Consider the following 18,822-nt stretch of genomic DNA (forward strand, 5'->3'; position numbering starts at 1 on the left):
TGTTTATAATCTGCCTTCAGGTCTATCTGAGGAACAATCCAAGACTTTTCAATATCTTTTAAAGGTATATTAGAACAAGAAACAGACATGCTACTCTTTTTTAATTTAATATTTTATTTATTTGACAGAGTACAAGCAGGGGAAGCAGCACGGAGAGGGAGAAGCAGGCTCCCACTAAACAGAGGCCCAATGTGGGGCTCAATCCCAGGATCCTGGGATCGAGACCTGAGCCCTGAGCCAAAGGCAGACACTTAACCAACTGAGCCACCCAGGTGCCCCCAGATATATGTCTTATATCTCAAAATCAAAAATAGGTATTTTGTTTTCTTACTCACTTGAATGGATACTGAAGGAGAGACCCTTAACCAATGAAGGTTCATCATCAAAAATAACTGGCTATTTTCTCCAAATTGCCAGCTAGGCAGAGTGATTCTTAAATGATACTTCTTGTCAGCAAGAAAGATGATCCCAAGAATGAACAAAAATAGCCTCTGTTCAACAGCTGTGATATTTATAATTTATAAACTGTGATCATCTCTCATCAGATTGTCTCGGTGTCTAAACAAGAAGGGATGTCTGTTTGCCCTTTGTATATTTATCACTCCTCAGAAAACAAACTTTTATCATCCCTTATTGTTCCTGATCAATGCATTTCTCTCTTCATACATAAACAGTATGATAAGAGGCTTCTTGTTCGGGGAACAGGACCTTGAAACTCTAGGGTCATGTACAATGTTAAAAATGTTCAGCTAATCCTTAAACATTTATTTCCGATCCGCAAATACTTTTTGAGCCGTGAAAGGCAACACTGAAGACTAGGACAAGGTGGAAGGAAGAAAGGAAAGGAGAGTGGGAAGTGATAATTCATTACGAATTTCTGGTCGATTTTTAATATTCTGCCTGGGGGTCACGTTTCCCGTTCTTCCCGACTTCTGCTTCTCTTCAACTGTGCCCTTCTACTGCCCTTGCTCTTTACCATTCTCTTTGCGCTCTCTATAGATTTGCTTTGCTCACTGCATTGTTTCCCTCGTTTCTTTCACTACTTCCCTCTCGCGCAGCTCTAGGACAAGCGATTTCTACACTTTCTACAAGCGTGTGCTAAATTACAATTGAGCACATTTCGTGACTGTACTTTAGTGCAGAACTTAGCGCAAATTAGAATGGAGAGCTCTGGGGGGGGGGAGGGGGGAGGCTCCCGCATCCACACGACGGGAGAACCGAGAATTCTACGTGGAGGAGAACGGGGGAGAGCACAGGATCGTGTCCTCCCTGTGCCACGACCTGCAGCAGAAATACCCCGCCCGTGACTCAAGAAACTTCCTCGCCGCGCTTCCCAGGCTGACCTCGGTTCCGGGCCCTTCCCCACCGCCGCCTCCCCCTGATTTCCCCGTACACCCACATTTTAGTCTTTACGTCCCTCTCTCCTCCGGCGGCAGGCCCGTTTCTCTTCACATTCCACTCCCACCTCGCCGCACGCCGAGATTCCGGCCCTCTCGGCGCCCACGTCCGCTCCGCTCCGTTTCTCACAGCTGGCCCCGAAGCCCACCCCGCGCTCGGCGACCCCGCAGGTGGAGGGGCGGTCCCTTTGCCGCCCCTCCCCCGCACACCTGGTGGCCCCCGGCGCTCCTCGTCCCCTCCGCCGCCCCGCCGGGCCCACAGCCGCCGAGGCCGCCACTCGCGCCCGGACGCCCCCACGCCGCCGCCCGCGCGCCGAGTCTGCCTCGCGCCCCTCGGCGTCTCGGGCCTCCCCCGCCGGCCCCCCCTCCCCCGCGAGCCCGCTGCACTGTGGGTAGGCGGCGGCCGCACTGAAGAGCCCGCGGCGGCAGCGGCGGCGGCGGCCGCACTCGCACTCGCCCTGAGGAGCCCGCGGCGGAGCGAGGCTGCGCGCGCCGAACATGGCTGAGAAGCAGAAGCACGACGGGCGCGTGAAGATCGGACACTACGTGCTGGGCGACACGCTGGGCGTCGGCACCTTCGGCAAAGTGAAGAGTTGAGTACGCGCCCGAGGCCGCCGCGCGGGGCTGTCTGCTCGCGGGAGGCCGGGCCGAGCGGCGGGAGCCCGGCTCCCAGGGCCGCGGGCGGGCACGGGCCTGGCGGCAGGTGGAGCGGGCCCGGGAGCCCCGCGAGGGCGGCGGGGCGGGGAAGGGCGGCGGCGGGGACGACGGGAGTCCCGGGGTCTGCGGGGCGCTCGCGGACCTGAGAGCCCGGGAGCGTGAAGCCGGAGGTCCGGCTGTTGGGCAGGGCGCCTTCCCGCTGAGACGGTGTGGGCAGCGCCGGGGTAGTACCCGCCGCTCGTGACTGAGTCTCCAGCGCGCCAGGCGCCCCGCTGGGTGCTTCGCGTGGGATCTCATTTAATCCTCACAGCCGCTCCGTGCAGGTGTTGTCCTCACCTTGACGGTGAGAAAACGCGGACCCCTAGAGGCTTGGGAATGTACCCAAGGTCACGCAGAAATGGGCAGAACCAGGATGAAGTGTAAAATGTCTTCCAGTTCTGGCCAGGCCGGGGACGGCTCTGCCGTCCGACTCGTTCGTGCTCCAGCACTCCGGCGGGGTTGCTGGGGCCGACGCTTTGGGGCAGGTTCCGGGGGCCTGCAGGTGGGGGCGTGGACGCAGGAAGGCCCCTGTATGGGCTCAGGCCTTGACAAGAGCTGTGGGTCTGAAGGGGGCTTGGCCTGTGGAAGGAAGCCTAGGAAGCCTTCTGGGATGGGGAGAGGTTCCTTGGGGTTGGACCTGGGAGCGTTCGGGACTGAGGCCGCCAGAACTGCTAAGACATACTTTGCGGAGGTCTCGGTGATGGGATCCCATTTTGGGTGTAGAAAAACAGGCTTGTTTAAAAAAAAAAAAAAAATTTTTTTTTTTTAACTTGTTACTAGTTAAGTATTGAACTTTCCCCTTTTGGCTGTTTATGAGTCACATGGGATTTAATTAATTGGCCCTGTCTTCTGAACTAGAGCCAGCTTATTAATATTTTACGTTTGATTGTTGTAAATTCAGAATTATAAGTCAAACGTTAGCTCCCCCCCCCCTTTTTTTTCTTTTTGTTGTAAAGATGTTGGGTAGGCATTCTGGAGATTTTACTCTCAGGCCTCTATTTCCTTTTAAAACTCGTATTTTAGCCTCAAGCCTTGCATGCTGAATAGGTAGAAGGGATTCATTCATTTCTATGGCAGAGATCAGCTTCTATTTACTTCCACATAGCTGACGCTCTTCTATTTGGAAAACCCTTATTGAGCACCTACATTGTGCTAGACGCTGTTTTAGGCAGTGGGTATACAGTAAGGAACATAAACCACATTAAAATCTCTCCTTCTGTGGAGCGTGTATTCCAGTAGGGGAACACAAAAAATAATCAGAATATGTATGTGAGATATGTAGTATGTTTAGTGCTACTGAGAAAAATGAGTGGGAGAAGGGAGAATGAGTTTTGTGAGTTAACCATTTTCAATAAAGTGGTCAGGCAAAGTCTCACAGTCAAGGTGGTATTTGTGTAAAGACCTGAAAAGCTGGGGCGCCTGGATGGCTCAGCCATTAAGTGTCTGCCTTTGACTCTGGTCCTGATCCCAGGGTCCTGGGATTGAGCCCTGCACGTGTCCCTGCTCAGCGGAAAGCCGGCTTCTCCTTCTCCCACTACCCCTGCTTGTGTTCCCTCTCTCGCAGTGTCTCTTTCTGTCAAATAAATAAAATCTTAAAAAAAAAAATGAAAATAAAAACTTAAAAAAAAACCTGCTAAGTTTATTAAAGTCTTTGAAGTCCTATGTGGGCGATAAAGTCTTGGGGTATTTATAAAAGACTTCATAAATTGAGTGGATAGCTAAGAGAATCTGTTCAGAATGAATATAGGAAGATCCAGGCATTATGCCTGGAAGGTTACCTGTCATTAAATATCATTACTGAGGACTACTGTGTTACCATATTATACAGTTACTTAAGCAAACTGTGCCTTTGCCATCTGGGTATGTACACTCTCAAAATTACATAATTTTGCCTACATCCTTTCAAACAGTGTTAGAATGTTTGTCTTTTTGAATTCTTTTACTGTACTCTGTATGTAGACTAAAACACCCATCAGATCAATTGGCCCATTGTCAAAGGCCGATGTAAATCTCTTTTGCATATATTCTTGTGTGGCGTCCAGGCATTGGCTTCTTAAAATATAAACCAATGGAAGGCACATTGGTTTATGAGAAATCTTTTTCCTGGAGGACCCAGTCTAGCGAGCAACCAGTCAGAAGGGTGTTTTTAACACTATGTTAGAGCCCCTCTAATTTATGCTATGATTTCCTACCAAGATTGGAATTAGTACCATTGTTCTATAAAAATGATGGAAGTTGCTACATTTCAGTTATTTAATTTTTCAGGGGACAAGAAATAAAAGAACATGTATTTTTAAAAATACAAGTACGCCTTTATTGAGGTATATTTTACATATTTTTCACCCATTCCAAATGTACAATTCAGTGATTTTTTTGGTAACTTTACTAAATGATGCAACCGTCACCGTAGATGGAACAAACATCAATTTTGAAACAGTTTTATTGCCACAGTAAAGATCCTTCATGCTATAGTTCATCTTTGTTCCTACCAGCAGCTTCAGGAAACCCTTAATCTGTTTTCTGTGTGTATAAACTTGTTTTCTCTGGACACTTCTGATAAATGGAATCATTCAATATGGAGTCTTTCATATTTCCTTTAACAGTGTTTTTAGGTTTATGGATGAGATTGCATGTGTCAAGAGTTTCTTCCTTTTTATTGCTGAATGATATTCCATTGTGTGGATATGCCACCTGTGTCTATACCTTCACCAGTTGTTTTCACTTATGGGCTGTTATAAATAATGCTGCCACTACTAATTGCATGCAAGTCTTTGGGCACATGTTTTTATGTATCTTGGTTAGATACCTAGGAGAAGAATGGCTGGGTCATATCGTAGTTTCCTGTTTAGCTTTTTGAGAAACTGCAAACTATTTTCAAGAATGGTCCTACCATTTTACAATTCTACCAACAGTGAATGAGGGGTCTCCTTTCTCCACATCCTCACCAACATTTGTTGTAGTCTGTTTTAAAGGCATTCTAATGGGTGTGAAATTATGTCCCATGAGGCTTTAATTTCATTTCCTTAATGAGTAGTGATATTGAACATCTTCAGGTACTTATTAGCCATTCATATATCTTATTGGGTGAGATGTCTGTTCCTATCTTTTGCTTATCTCATGAGAATTATAAAAATTTGTTGTAAATTCTGGATTCAAGTCCCTTATTAGATGAAATTTGTAAATATTTTCTACTAATCTGACTTTTCATTTTCTTAATGGTGTCTTTTGAAGTATAAAAGTTTTGAATTTTCATAAGGTCCAATTTATTGATTTTTTTTTTTCTTTTTATGGACCTTGCTTTTGGTGTTACAGCCCAGAAATCTTTGCTTTAGGTTTCAAGGATTTTCTCTTAAGTTGTCTTCTAAAAGTCTTCTCATTTTTATTGTTTCAGCCCTTACATTTAAGTATATGACCCATTTTGAGTTGATTTTTGAGTATGGTATAAGATGAGGTTCTAAGATCAGCTTTTTGAATGACTATCCAGTTGTCCCAGCATAGTATGTGTTGAAATGTATGTATTGAAAACACTTGCACTTTTAATTATTACATAGATTTAGACTTTGTAAAGTTAGTTTTTACTAAAAAATGTAATAGGTGATTTAGTTGTTTTATATATATATATTTCATTTATTTGTCAGCGCACGAGAATGCACAAGCAAGGGGGAGCTGCAGACAGAGGGAGAAACAGGCTCCCTGTTCAGCAAGGAGCCTGATGTAGGACTCTATCCCAGGACGCTGGGATCATGACCTGAGCCAAAGGCAGACACTTAACCAACTAAGCCACCCAGACATCCCATAGATAATTTAGTTTTATATGGCTGTAAAAACATGGAGATGAGGGAATGAATAGGCTTTTTTTTTTTTTTTTTTGCCTTTTCTCTTAACTGTTAGGCTAATTGTAGATTTTGAAAAAATTAACTTCCCTTGTAGATGTACCAGTTTATAGACTGAAGTTAGGTACAATAAGTGAAAATTCAGAGTGGCATAATTTTCATTTGATTGCACTCATTTCAAGTAATTTTTATTCTTTTTAAAGATTTTATTTATTTATTTGACACAGAGGGAGAGAGAGAGAGCGAAAGAGAGAGAGAGAGAGAGAACGAGCCGGGAACAGTAGCAGAGGGAGAAGGAGAAGCAGGCTCCCCACTGATCAAGGAGTCAGATACCAGGACTTGATCCCAGGACCCAGAAAGATCATGACTTTCATGACCAAAAGCAGCCACTTAATCAACCGAGCCACCCAGGTGCCCCTCCAGTTATTTTTAAAGTATGTAGAATCATATGTAAAAAATATGTAGAAATCCTCTATTTGGTGTTAAATAATGGAAGGCTTATTTTAAATGTTCTAAACTGATTTTCTTCATTGTTCTGTTGTTCTGTTAAATTTCCAGAGGAGTGCTATCAAAACAAATTATGGGGGCTGCTAGGATTTAAAAGTAATGCTTTTTCTTACTTAAATTTTTTCTCCACATTGATTTAGGTCATACTCTTTTCAGGACAGGGTAGAACTGCTATTTATGAGCTCTTGTAATTAGACTTGTTCAGTTCTTACCTAAATAGTAAAGGTGATAGAAATGCTGGAAGAATAGATTTGTTCCTTGTGTTATGAAAAGACTGGTTCAAGAAAAAATACACGTAATATAATGCTAATTATTTATTTAAAAAGAAGCCTACTTTTTCAAGGTGAGTACTGATAGATTTGCTTTATGAAATATTTATTCTTCATCAGAATTGTACACCAAGAGATACTTTGCAATCACACTCGCCTCTTTCTAGCCAGTAAAGTCTCATCAAGGAATTACCTTCTCTGTTTTTCAGAGTTACTTGAATGACCCACAGAATTGGCTTTCAAGAAATCAAGTATTTATTTTACTAATTCCTCACTTATTTTTGAGATATAATAGGAAAGATAAACTGATGGAATTTTTATTACATTTTTTTTTAAAAAAACAAGCTGTTTTACCTTCTTTGAAATGTAAATACCAAGTTCTAAATGATAAATTGAAAATTTGACAAATATCTGGTCAGTTGGTGGATCTGAATGTTGTATATTGGTAGTGGGACCTGAATGTGGCATATTGGGCCCTTGTTATGATTGTTTTTTGATTCCATGTAGTGTCATAGTCCTGAACAGACATTTAACCTCCCTGGGGCTTGTTTTCTTTTTCTCCTGAAGGAGAGCACTAGAACAAATAATATATTAGGGCCTTTATCATTAAACTGATTTTAAAAAAGATTTAATTCCCCCAAATGGATATTTAAAATTTTTCCTTCTAGATTTTTTTAAAGATTTTATTTATTTATTTGACAGAGATCGTAAGTAGGCAGAGAGGCAGGCAGAGAGAGAGAGAGGGGAAGCAGGCCCCTGCTGAGCAGAGAGCCCGATGTGGGGCTCAATCCCAGGACCATGGGATCTTGACCTGAGCTGAAGGCAGAGGCTTTAACCCACTGAGCCACCCAGGCGCCGGAATTTTTCCTTCTAGATTAATGGAAATTTTGGTTACTGAAGATCAGAGCTGAAATGTAGATGTAATGGAGAACAAAACAAAAGAAAAGAGAACCAAAAAACCCCGTTACATTTTAACACTTTAATGTAAAAGCTACAACTTGACTCAGTTTTTGTATTTTAAATACTATGTAAGGCACTTGATTTTATATATTGCCCAGAGTAACTGTGAGTTTGATATTTTTACAAATGAAGACATTGAGAATCCTATACATTAAGTGACTCATCCAAGGTCAGTGTACTAATTAAGCAGCAGAATTGGCAATCATAACCAGGATTTTCTGACTTCAGAATCTGTGCTATAAGCAATATAAAGTTAAAATGTGTAGCATATTATCTTGAGTTTCAAATCTTTAAGAATGTAATTTTATATGTCTGCAGATATTTATCAATAATTAAAAAAATGATTTAAAGGTCCTTTTTTTAAGTCTACATTGAGAACAAAAGTTTTTTTTTTTTTTCCTGGAAAATCTGTCCTATACACGTGTGATTAAAATTTATATTTTCATATTCCTAACTTTTATGCCTCAATTTATTTTCTTATGTGGCTGAATGTGCTGAATTTTCACAATTTTAACCCAAACTTCTTCAAAATACCAGGTAATTCTTTTTTTTTCTTGTTATGAAAGTAACCCTTAGTAAAGATTAACAGTAACCTCTAGTAACCAGAGTAAAGAGAATTTACAAAAATGATTTGATGTTCAAGAAGGAATATTTGGTGTAGGAAGGCATTAGCCCTGGATTTTAAGTCCAATCAACTATGAGTTATATGGCTTTGGGAAAACTATTAAATTTCTCTAAGCCTCTGTTTCCTCCTTTGTAAAATGGCCAAACAAAGCTTGGTCTACCTACTTTCTAGAATTTATGAGGATTAAATTAGTCGAGGTACATAAAATGTCTTTAAGAAAGATAAATTGCCATACAGGTGAGTGGCAGTATTGTGGAGATAACTATGTACATGGCTCTTGTGAGTCAGTTCTGTACCATGTGTTAAGAAATGTTTGCTGTGTTTAGAAATGCCTTCAGTTCTGATAGAAACATTGAGACAGAGCTCTAATAATCTGCCATTGTGTTTTGGATGTGTGCATTGAAGAAAGTTCTAAATGACTAACTTATTTTTGTTGTTACGTAATACTTAATTAATAGTTTTTTATTAAAATCTGCTAGTCCTTTTTGGATAAGTCATGTAATCCCCCCCATCTGAAAAATGAATAAGAGTGAAAGGGAAATAATAATGAATATTCATTTAAGTTATTAGCTGAATTGATTTTACTTTTAAAATTATGCAAATTCTAAATGAGTGTTAAATAGTAGTTCCGAGTAGTAAAGTTCTATTTCTTCTCAACTATTAGAAGGTTAGTGTTGAATCAAAATCAGTTCAGTGATTCTCTCAAAAATTAGGTGAATATTCACTTATCTTGTCATCCATGTTAGTTTTCCTTAAAATATTTGGTAGTATTTAAGTCAAGATGATAATTTAATTTGACTTATAGAAGATCTAATCACAAATCAAAAGGCTCTTAAGCCTTTTTTTTTGCTGACTTAAATATCATTAATATGATTTCAACATAGGTAATTTGGTCCTTAATTTCTGAATGGATTTTGTTTGTTTTGTGTAATCAATTCACTGACTCTGAAAAGATATTTTCCCATAAGAAACAATGTTATAAATGGGGGATAAGTTCAGGGTAAGTCCACAGAGACAACATTGTATATAGTACAAAGAACAATGGATTTGGAAGACCTGATTTGGAACTTCTGCTATGTTGTAAACCAGCTGTGTGGCCTTAAACTAGACTTGATCTGTAAAAAAGAAAATAATAACATATGTTCTCCTACACTGTTGTGAGAAGAACATGAAAAAATGTAGGTGAAAAGATACTCATAAATACTTAACTCTTATGTAATCTTATGTAATTATGTACTTACTGTGTACTTAAACTCACAATTAGCTGAATTCTGAGAATAACCTGTGATCTGGTTTTGAGACCAAAATTTATTTAATAAAGGGTAGGAAGAGTTTACTATCTTATGCTTTTTGTTTTTCTCTGGTCTCCTTTTATAATTCATCCTGATATGGTCAGAAAACTCTCAGTCTCTAGATGCTGCTCACTGTCACCCTCTCCCATACACTGCTCCCAATGCATGTGTGTGAACATGTAATTTCTATTCTAGATCCTGTGCTAGCAATCACAGATCTCCTGAAAGGAAGAAGCAAAAGTTAGAAGGAAGAGAATGTGAGCAGCAGCAGGCAGTTTTTATTTATGGGTCATTTTCAGTGCCCTGTCTACTTAGAGAAGAAGCACAGTTATACAGTTCATTTTTTTTTTAACTAGAGAAAATGTACTTTGAGCTAAAGATGTCTTCCTAATAAACTTCTCTTAATATATCTACATAAGTTAGGATTTTTGAAGTTTCATCATATATCTCAATTACCTTAGTTTTTTGGACTTTGATCCATTTCCAGTGCTGACACAGTGCTGCTTTATCTAGGTGTGTTTCTTTTTGCTGTTGTCTTTGCTGTTGTTGTTTGGTTTTGGTTTTGGTAAAAATATGCCAAAATATTCACTTATCTTGTCATCCATGACAGTTTTCCTTAAAGTATTGGTAGTATTTGTAATGGTGACACTGCCCCATTTATTCTTCCAAGATTCCTGTAGTTTCCTTGATGATAGGGAAAGTATTTTGTAGATAAAGTAGTTAATTTTTTTAAGTCAAGGTGATAATTTAATTTGACCTGGCAGAAGTGGGTGGCACAAGACTCCTAAAATATTGAATATGTTATAAATAGAGCAAATCTACCTGGTATGTCTTAGACACAAATACAAGAGCACCTTGAATCAGGTTGATTTTATGGATTTTATTAAATGACTGAACTGCATATATAAAGCAGTGTGTTTATTTTGAAATGTAGTGAACCATTTATTTTTAGTATAGTGTATGAAGGAAAGAATTTCAGGCAGCTCTTATCTCTGCTAATAATAGAAACGTTTTCACCCCTTCAAGGGGACAGTATTCTTGCTTAAGTGCTGTCTTATGTTTAACCATGTTTGCCTTGCCTCTGATAAATTTCACCATATTTCTTTAACTGGTGGCTTTGTTTTTAGAATGGTAATAATCCTTTTAATTCTGCCCTTAGATTTGTTTTTAAACAACCTTTTATATGGTTAAAGAAATTATCAAATCATGCAATAAACATGTCTCATTGTGAATGCCAATGTATTGACTTATGAAAACGCTTTTTTCAGAGTTTTTTCTTCATATTATTCATATAATTTTATGTAGTATTAAAAACACGAGTCATGTGCTCTCTTTTAACATCACTCAATTCCTAAATTTCAAATTAGTTACAAGGTAATTATCTAGCTGTCATAATTGAAAATCTGGAATTAAAAATTTTAAATATACTATAATTTTTTTTCCAAATTCTTACTTTGCTTGATACATACCATAAATATTAGTTAACTTCACTTTCTTCTTAAATATGTTTGAGTATGACTTGGCACCATAAATTATTCCATAATTCACTTCTTCCAGACTTAGTTAATGAGATAATAAAATTAAAATATATTTAACATTTACTGTGTTTAGTCATGTTGGATTTAAAGCAAAATATTTTTACCAGAGTTAAAAATGTGGCAGTGGTACTACTATAGGTGATTTACTAATTTAAAACAATGTGGGAAGTAATCATTGAGAATTTACCTAACTCAGTCTTGTCTCACATTTGAATTTGAAGCCAAATATATGATAAATCTACCTTTTACTCAGATTTACACCAGGCTGTCCTTAGTGCTTTACTAATTCACAGTTAGATGACATGACAGGTATACTGTATGCTGTAAACTTGATTTCAGCAAGAATTTGACTTTATGTTTTACAGTAGCTTTGTGGATAAGATGAAGAAATGTGCTCTTTGTGGCTTATTGCTGCTGAATAACTATTCCCAAGGAAAGTAGGTGTCATCCTAAAGGGAAATCTTGGACATTTATTTTAATAATGATAGCAATATTTCTTATTGGGGATGGTACAAAGCTAGATGAGGTAATTAATAGACAAATTCCAGAAGCAGAATTTAAATTTATATTGACTCTTGGATTGCTAGGCAAAATCCAAGAAGTTGAAATTTAATAAGGACAGGTGTCAAATCTAGCACTTAAGTTAAAAACAAAAAGCAGGCACATAAAAGTAGAACAGTTGATAGTAGTTCCTGAGATGCTGGGGTTTTAAGGAAGTATATGTTTTAAATGCTTCAAATGTAAAAATTGTTATTGGAGTGGAAATAGATGTATATTAATTGGTAGTTTTAGAGGGATCATAGTTCTTGCTGTAGTTTGGATTAAGCTTAAGTTTGAATATTGAGTTCATTTCTTGATGCTACAATTTGAAAAACTTGGCCAATTATATTTCATTGAGAGAATGACCAATAAGGCGAGCCCCAAAAGAATGCTGTATGAGATAGTGTAAAGCAAACATTTTATGTACTATTAGAACATGCATTTTTAAGTGTAATAGCAGTTTTTGTATAGCTAACGTACCATCATCTAGGAAAAGGAGTCACCATATTCAGTGATGTTTTGAAGGATACAGCTGTGACTATTGGGTAAATATTTTAGGGAGGCAAATTATCCAGAATAATGAGGATTTGTCTGTCAAGGAACTTGTTTAAGAATGGTACCACTGGGGCACCTGGGGGGCTCAGTTGGTCTGCCTTCGGCTCAGGTCATGATCCCAGGGTCCTGGGATTGAGTCTTACATTGGCCTTTCTGCTCAGCAGGGAGTCTGCCTCTCCCTCTTCCTCTGTATCCTCCCTCTCCCCCCTCTCTCTTTCTCTCTCTCTGTCTCTCAAATAAATAAATAAAATCTTAAAAAAAAAAAAAAAAGACGCCTGGGTGGCTCAGTTGGTTAAGCAACTGCCTTCAGTTCAGGTCATGATCTTGGAGCCTCGGGATCGAGTCCCATATTGGGCTCTCTGATTAGTGGGAAGTCTGTTCTCCCTCTGACCTCTCCACTCTCAAATCTCTCTCTCAAATAAATAAATAAAATAAAATAAAATATAAAATTTCTGTCATTGACATATTTACTTATATTCTAGATGGTCATCAAGATTCTTACTACAAAATTTCAATTTTTATTTATTTATTTATATACTTTTTGAATTTTAGTTTTAAAAAAAAGATTTATTTATTTGAGGGAGAGAGAGAGTGCATGCACTTGAACATGACTGGGTGGGGAGGGCAGGTGCAGAGGGATAAGAAGACTTTCTACTGAGCAGGGAGCCTGATGTGGGGCTTGATCCCAGGACCTGGAGATCATGCTCTGAGCTAAAGGTAGGTGCCTAACTGACTGAAACACCCTGGTTCCCCACAAAATTCCAGTTTTGAGTGGAAGGTTTGCATACATAATTTATAAAGTCTTTTTAAACTTTAATATTCTAATATTGCAAAAATAGTTTTTCTGATATGATTAATTTCCACACCTGTTATGACTTCAGACTTGTGTTAAATCAGCCTTGTAGTCAAGAACAATTAAAAAAAAATTATAAAACCTGGAGGGGCACCTGGATGTCTCAGTGGGTTAAAGCCTCTGCCTTCAGCTCAGGTCATGATCCCAGGATCCTGGGATCGAGCCCTGCATCAGTCTCTCTGCTGGGCAGGGAGCCTGCTTCCTCCTCTCTCTTTCTGCCTGCCTCTCTGCCTTCTTGTGATCTCTTGTCTGTCAAATGAATAAATAAAATCTTTTTAAAAAAATTATAAAACCTGGATAATGTAAAAATCTGTTTGAAGTCAGCCAGGACTTGGGTGGTCAATATCTTCCCAGTGAGAAGAAAAATGCACTAGAGCAGGTATGCTTTTTGTTTGGCTTTTCTGTTTGAGCCATTTGCTAATTTGTAATTATGATACACATAAGAAGCCAAACAGCAGTTGCTGAAAGGCAGAGGAGATAAGCAGAAGTTGAGTCTTGGAGAGAAAGCTGTTGGAGTTCACAACTAATTAAGGATGAGAGCCACTGGTAAACAGTTGGGTTTCTGGTTGCAGCCCTCTGAGGACTGAAATTCTTTTTAGAATCAGCTTAATTACACACTTATTAAGATGATACGCCTCCTATTTTTATTCTTTGGAGGAAGATCATACCAGCTGGAGCTTCTAAAGCTTTTTCATGTACAATGTTGAACATTCCAGGAGATACTAAGATAATAGGAATAGACTCATGGGTGAATCAGATGTTAAAATTACTAGACATGCACTTCGTGCACTTTAACTGGATTATTGTGTTGAAGATGGAGAGTTTTAGCAGAGATCTGGAATCTCTAAAAATAAATAAATAAAGGAATTTTGTGACTGGAACATATAATAATTGAGTTAGGACTCCATGGATGCTTTAACAGCAGATTAGATTCTGTCGAAGAGAGAATTGGTGAACAAGAATATAGGTCAGAAGAAATATCCAGACTGAAACAAAGGGAGGCAAAACGATAGAAAGTATAAGAAAAACAGTGTAAAGTCTACCTTTACAGAAAAACAGTCTAAAATCACCTGTAGAAAAACAGTGAAAAGTCTAACATGTATTTTTGGAACCTATAGGTTAACAGTTCCTTATAGGCTTAGGATCCTTTTCCCCTATGGAAAGATGACAAAAGAAGGTTTACCTTCTTTTGAGAAAGTTTCCAAGATAAATGTGGTTTCTCAGTTCTATTACCATAATACCAATATTTATTTTGAAAATAACCTGTGATTATTAAATTACAGCTGGACTGAGAGGTCTCTTAAGGGACATGTAATACTCCAAGGAACTATATTACTACTTCATGATTCCACGATTATAAAACTTGTACAGAAAAAGATATTCCAGCTTCCCTTTATTTTTTTTTTATTTTTTATTTTTTAAAAGATTTTATTTATTTATTTGTCAGAGAGAGAGAGAGCGAGAGTGAGAGCGAGCACAGGCAGACAGTGGAAGGCAGAGTCAGAGGGAGAAGCAGGCTCCCTGCGGAGCAAGGAGCCTGATGTGGGACTCAATCCCAGGACGCTGGGATCATGACCTGAGCCGAAGGCAGCTGCTTAACCAACTGAGCCACCCAGGTGTCCCTCCAGCTTCCCTTTATGATGTCTCTTCTAACTCAGTGCACCCCCTTGTGGGAGGCTTAGAAGCTTCATGAATGGGCAGTTATTTGATGTGCTTACTGTTTGAGACATACAAATGCTGGAATAGATGGTATCCATTCATGTGAGTGTCATCCCCCACAACCTACTCTGTGTGTGTGATGTGGGGTCTGGAGGCAAGGATTGAGTGTTTTAAGAACTGGTAAAGATGAGTTTGATTCTGCCATACTGATATGCTGTGTTTCTAGTCCCAAATCTTTCTAAAACACTAAGTAAAACTGGTGTTAGATCACTACCTATTGTGCCCTGTGATCATGGATGTTATTTTGAACCCAAGACTACTGATGATCATACAGATTTGGACACTATGCATTTCCAGAGGGAGGAGAGAGGGAATGGGGAAGAAACAGTATTTGAAGAGATAATGGCAGAAAGTTTTCCAAAACTGATAAGCGTGTCAAGCCACAGATTCAGAACTCTGTGAAACCTAAGCAGAAAAAAATAGAGGAAAATAATTCTTAGGTACATCATTGGAAAACTTCTGAAAATTAGTTCCTTTTGTTTGAGGTTTTTTTATACTGGAGTGGACTGAATCTGTCTATGCAGAAATGAGAGAAGATGTTAAGAGAGAATTTTTTTTATTTTTTTTAAGATTTTATTTATTTATTTGACAGAAAGATCACAAGTAGGCAGAGAGGCAGACAGAGAGAGAGAGAGAGAGGGAAGCAGGCTCTCTGCCAACCAGAGAGCCTGATGTGGGGCTCGATCCCAGAACCCTGTGATCATCACCTGAGCCGAAGGCAGAGGCTTAACCCACTGAGCCACGTAGGCTCCCCTGAAGAGAGAATCTTAAAAGTAGCCAGGAGATACTATCTTCAAAGGAACAATAAGCCAATTTTTTCAACAAAGCAAGGAAACAATGGAATGGTATCTTCAGGGAGGTGAAAGAAGTGAACCACCAGCCTATAATTTTGTACCCAACAAAAATATCCTTCAAAATTAAAGGCAAAATACATTTAAGATTAGCATAATTTGAGAGAACTTGTCACCTGCAGACCCACAGTAAATGGAGCACCAAAGGGCATTCTTTCAGACAGAACAAAAACATGCTTCCCCCGATGGAAGCAGGAGGAGATGAAGAACATCTCGAGGGTCAAATATGGGGTAACTAAATAGATGCTGACTATACAAAATAATAATGTTTTGTGTGATATAAACATATATAGGAGTAAAATACAACAGAAAAAGTGGGAGATGAAACAGAGCCAAAGTGTTCTGAAGTCATTGATTGTCTAGGAAATGGTAAAGATACTAATTTATACTAGATTTCTGGTAAGCCAGAGATGCTTGTTGTAATCTCTAGGGTAACCACTGAAATGAAAGTTTAAAGGCCCTCGGGATTAAAAAAAAAAAAAAAAGTAGTTTGGTTCTCATTTTGTTTTGGAATGCTAAGTCATTCCACAGTTTTACCTTATTTTTTATATAAGCTCTATTGAGAAATACTTGAACACTTTTACAGTGTAAAGCCAGTATAAACATTACTTTTAAAAATGCAGCTGAATACAACATATCACATAATCAGTTCTCAAAGAAGTTAGCTGAACAGCCTTTGCCAAAAATTCACACCTTCAGGCTTTCCTGATCTATTTAAAAATAGCACATTTTCCCACCTCCAGCCTGTCACTCATTTGGTACTTTATTTTCATTGTTCTCCATTATATTACCATTATGTTCGTTTGTATTCTCCACCTGAATATAAGTTCCATTTATACCTGTTTTCTCAGCATTTGGAGGAATTCCTAGTACACATTAGGTACTCAGAAAATATTTGTCAAGTGAATGAATGAACAAATGGCTGCTCAGAGGGTAAAAACAACTAGGAAAAAAAGATCTTCAAGTATATGAGTTTATTCTCTTAATAAAAATATGAGTGAATGTTACATACTGTACTATGGGACTGTTTGAGTCCATGTTTGATTTTCTTGACATTTGGCAGCTCTTGATAAATACCTTTAACCTGTCTGATCCACAGCGAAGGGTACAGCCTTACCCCAGCCTGCATTTTGTCAGAACACAGCAGTTTTCCTTACTTGACTCTTCTCATCCTTTGTCCCTCCTTCCTTAGCCTATCACAATTAAGCTTCATTCCTTCATTGCCCTAATTTCTCAACTCAATCGCTGGAGTTAAAACAATTAACATGGAGTAAACACTCTTGTTATGTTATAATCAAGAGAGGCTGATGGTTGGGAGGTAAAAGAATGTGAATTTTGAGCTTGGGCACTGCAGGCAGGTATAGCATCTTGCTACTCACTGTTGTCTAATTCTGAATTTCTTTAAACTGGTTGTAATAATATTTACATTATAGTGTTCTGGGAATTAAATAAGACACATATAAAGCACTTAACAGAACTTGTTTAATCAGTGGTGGATAAAAAGGAATAAAGTCTTTTTGCTTCCTGTGCAGAACTATTCTTTAGAGAACTTTAAAGGGCTTTCAGGGAAAGGAAAGTTGGAGAAAAGCAATGAGTCTGTATTTTGTTTCACCATGGGTGAAGAAGAAAGGAGCCTTGTGTTATTTTGGCAGAAGTCTGGAGATGGTAGAGGTTAGAACATATGTGCCTCAGATGACTCTCCTGACTCCAGAGTGAAAGCTCTTGATACAATTGAGTAAGGATGGCTGCTGCTTGTCAAGGCCCTGCTTGCTGACTTGTCAGAGCCTAAGTATGGATAGAATGTTATCCAAACATTCTTTCTTAACCTTTTTATTAAGCTCTACCACATATACAAAGATACATACATTCTAAGTGATTTTTTTAAACCTATAATCTTAGGTTTAGTGAATATTCACAAACTAAACAGACACATAAAATCACTAAAGACACAGAAAATGACCAGCATCCCACAAAGCCCCTATTTGAGCCCCATTTTAGTTACTCTTTCCATCTTCCACCCCCACCAGGGGTAACTACTGTCCAATTAGTTTCACCTTAAGTTTGTAGAGGGACACCTCGGTGGCTCAGTCAGTTAAGTGTCTGCCTTCGGCTTGGGTCATGATCCTGGAGCCCTGGGATCAAGTCCCACATGGGGCTTCCTGTTCAGCAGGGAGCCTGCTTCTCCTGTCTGCTGCTCCCCCTTGCTTGTGACAACTCTCTCTCTGACAACTAAATAAATAAAATATTTAAAAAAACAAAACAAAACAAAAAACTTTGTAGAAACAGTAGCTATTTTGTGACGGGCTTCTTTTACTTCAACTTGTGTCTGTTGCACATTGCAGCATTTAGTTGTAATTTGTTAATTCTCATCGCTGTATATTATTACATTAAGACTATACCATTATTTATCCTTTTTTTTTTTAAATTAGGCTCCACTCCCAGTGTGGAGCCCACTGTGGAGGGGCTTGAACTCACAACCCTGAGATCATGACCTGAGCTGAGGTCAAGAATCACATGCTTAACCCACTGAGGCTACTCAGGTGCCCCTTTTTATCCATTCTGATACTGACAGGCCTGTGGGTAATTCTTACATTTTGCTTATTATGAATATTGCTGCTTTACACATTTTTTTGTTAAGATTTTATTTATTTATTTATTTTTGACAGGGAGAGACACAGCGAGAGACGGAACACAAACGGGGTGTAGGAGAGGGAGAACAGTCTTCTGTGGAGCAGGGAGCCCTGTGCGGGGCTCTCTCTTAGAACCCTGGGATCATGACCTGAGCTGAAGGCAGACACTTAATGACTGAGCCTATGCTTTACACATTCCTATACATGTCTTTTTTTTCTATTCATAGCATATTGCTGTATGGGTAAGCATACATACTCAAAATCATATCCTTTAAGTATTTTAGAAATAATGTTTTTTCCTACTTTTCAGATTTTTGTCATTACTAAGGCAACTTTTTTTTTTTTTAAGACCTTATTTATTAAATTGTCAGAGAGAGAGAGCACAAGCACGGGGAGCAGCTGGCAGAGGAAGAAGCAGGCTCCTTGCTGAACAAGAAGCCATATGCGGGACTTAATCCCAGAACCCTGGCATCATGACCTGAGCTGAAGGCAGATGCTTAACAGACTGAGCCACCCAGGCACCCAAAAGGGCCACTTTTTGAATCATCAACCATAGA

At 39.1% G+C, this 18,822-nt stretch overlaps 1 protein-coding gene across 4 annotated transcripts in view; it reads left to right on the plus strand.

Moving 5' to 3' along the window:
* Positions 1-1,792: 1,792 nt before the first annotated feature.
* The window catches only part of PRKAA2 (protein kinase AMP-activated catalytic subunit alpha 2), a 66,508-nt gene continuing 49,478 nt past the window's right edge, over positions 1,793-18,822 (plus strand). For 2 of the 4 annotated variants that reach the window (XM_082688117.1, XM_082688119.1), the window contains exon 1: positions 1,901-1,989. Coding sequence is in view for 1 of the 4 variants with exons in the window: in XM_082688116.1 (XP_082544242.1) it covers positions 1,896-1,989 (94 nt within the window). In the remaining 3 variants the exon portion in view is untranslated. Of the gene's footprint in view, positions 1,990-18,822 lie in introns of all 4 variants that reach the window. The other 2 variants (XM_082688116.1, XM_082688118.1) reach the window with 2 other exon arrangements.

Source organism: Mustela nivalis, assembly GCF_964662115.1.
Source record: "Mustela nivalis genome assembly, chromosome: 10".
NCBI lineage: Eukaryota > Metazoa > Chordata > Mammalia > Carnivora > Mustelidae > Mustela > Mustela nivalis.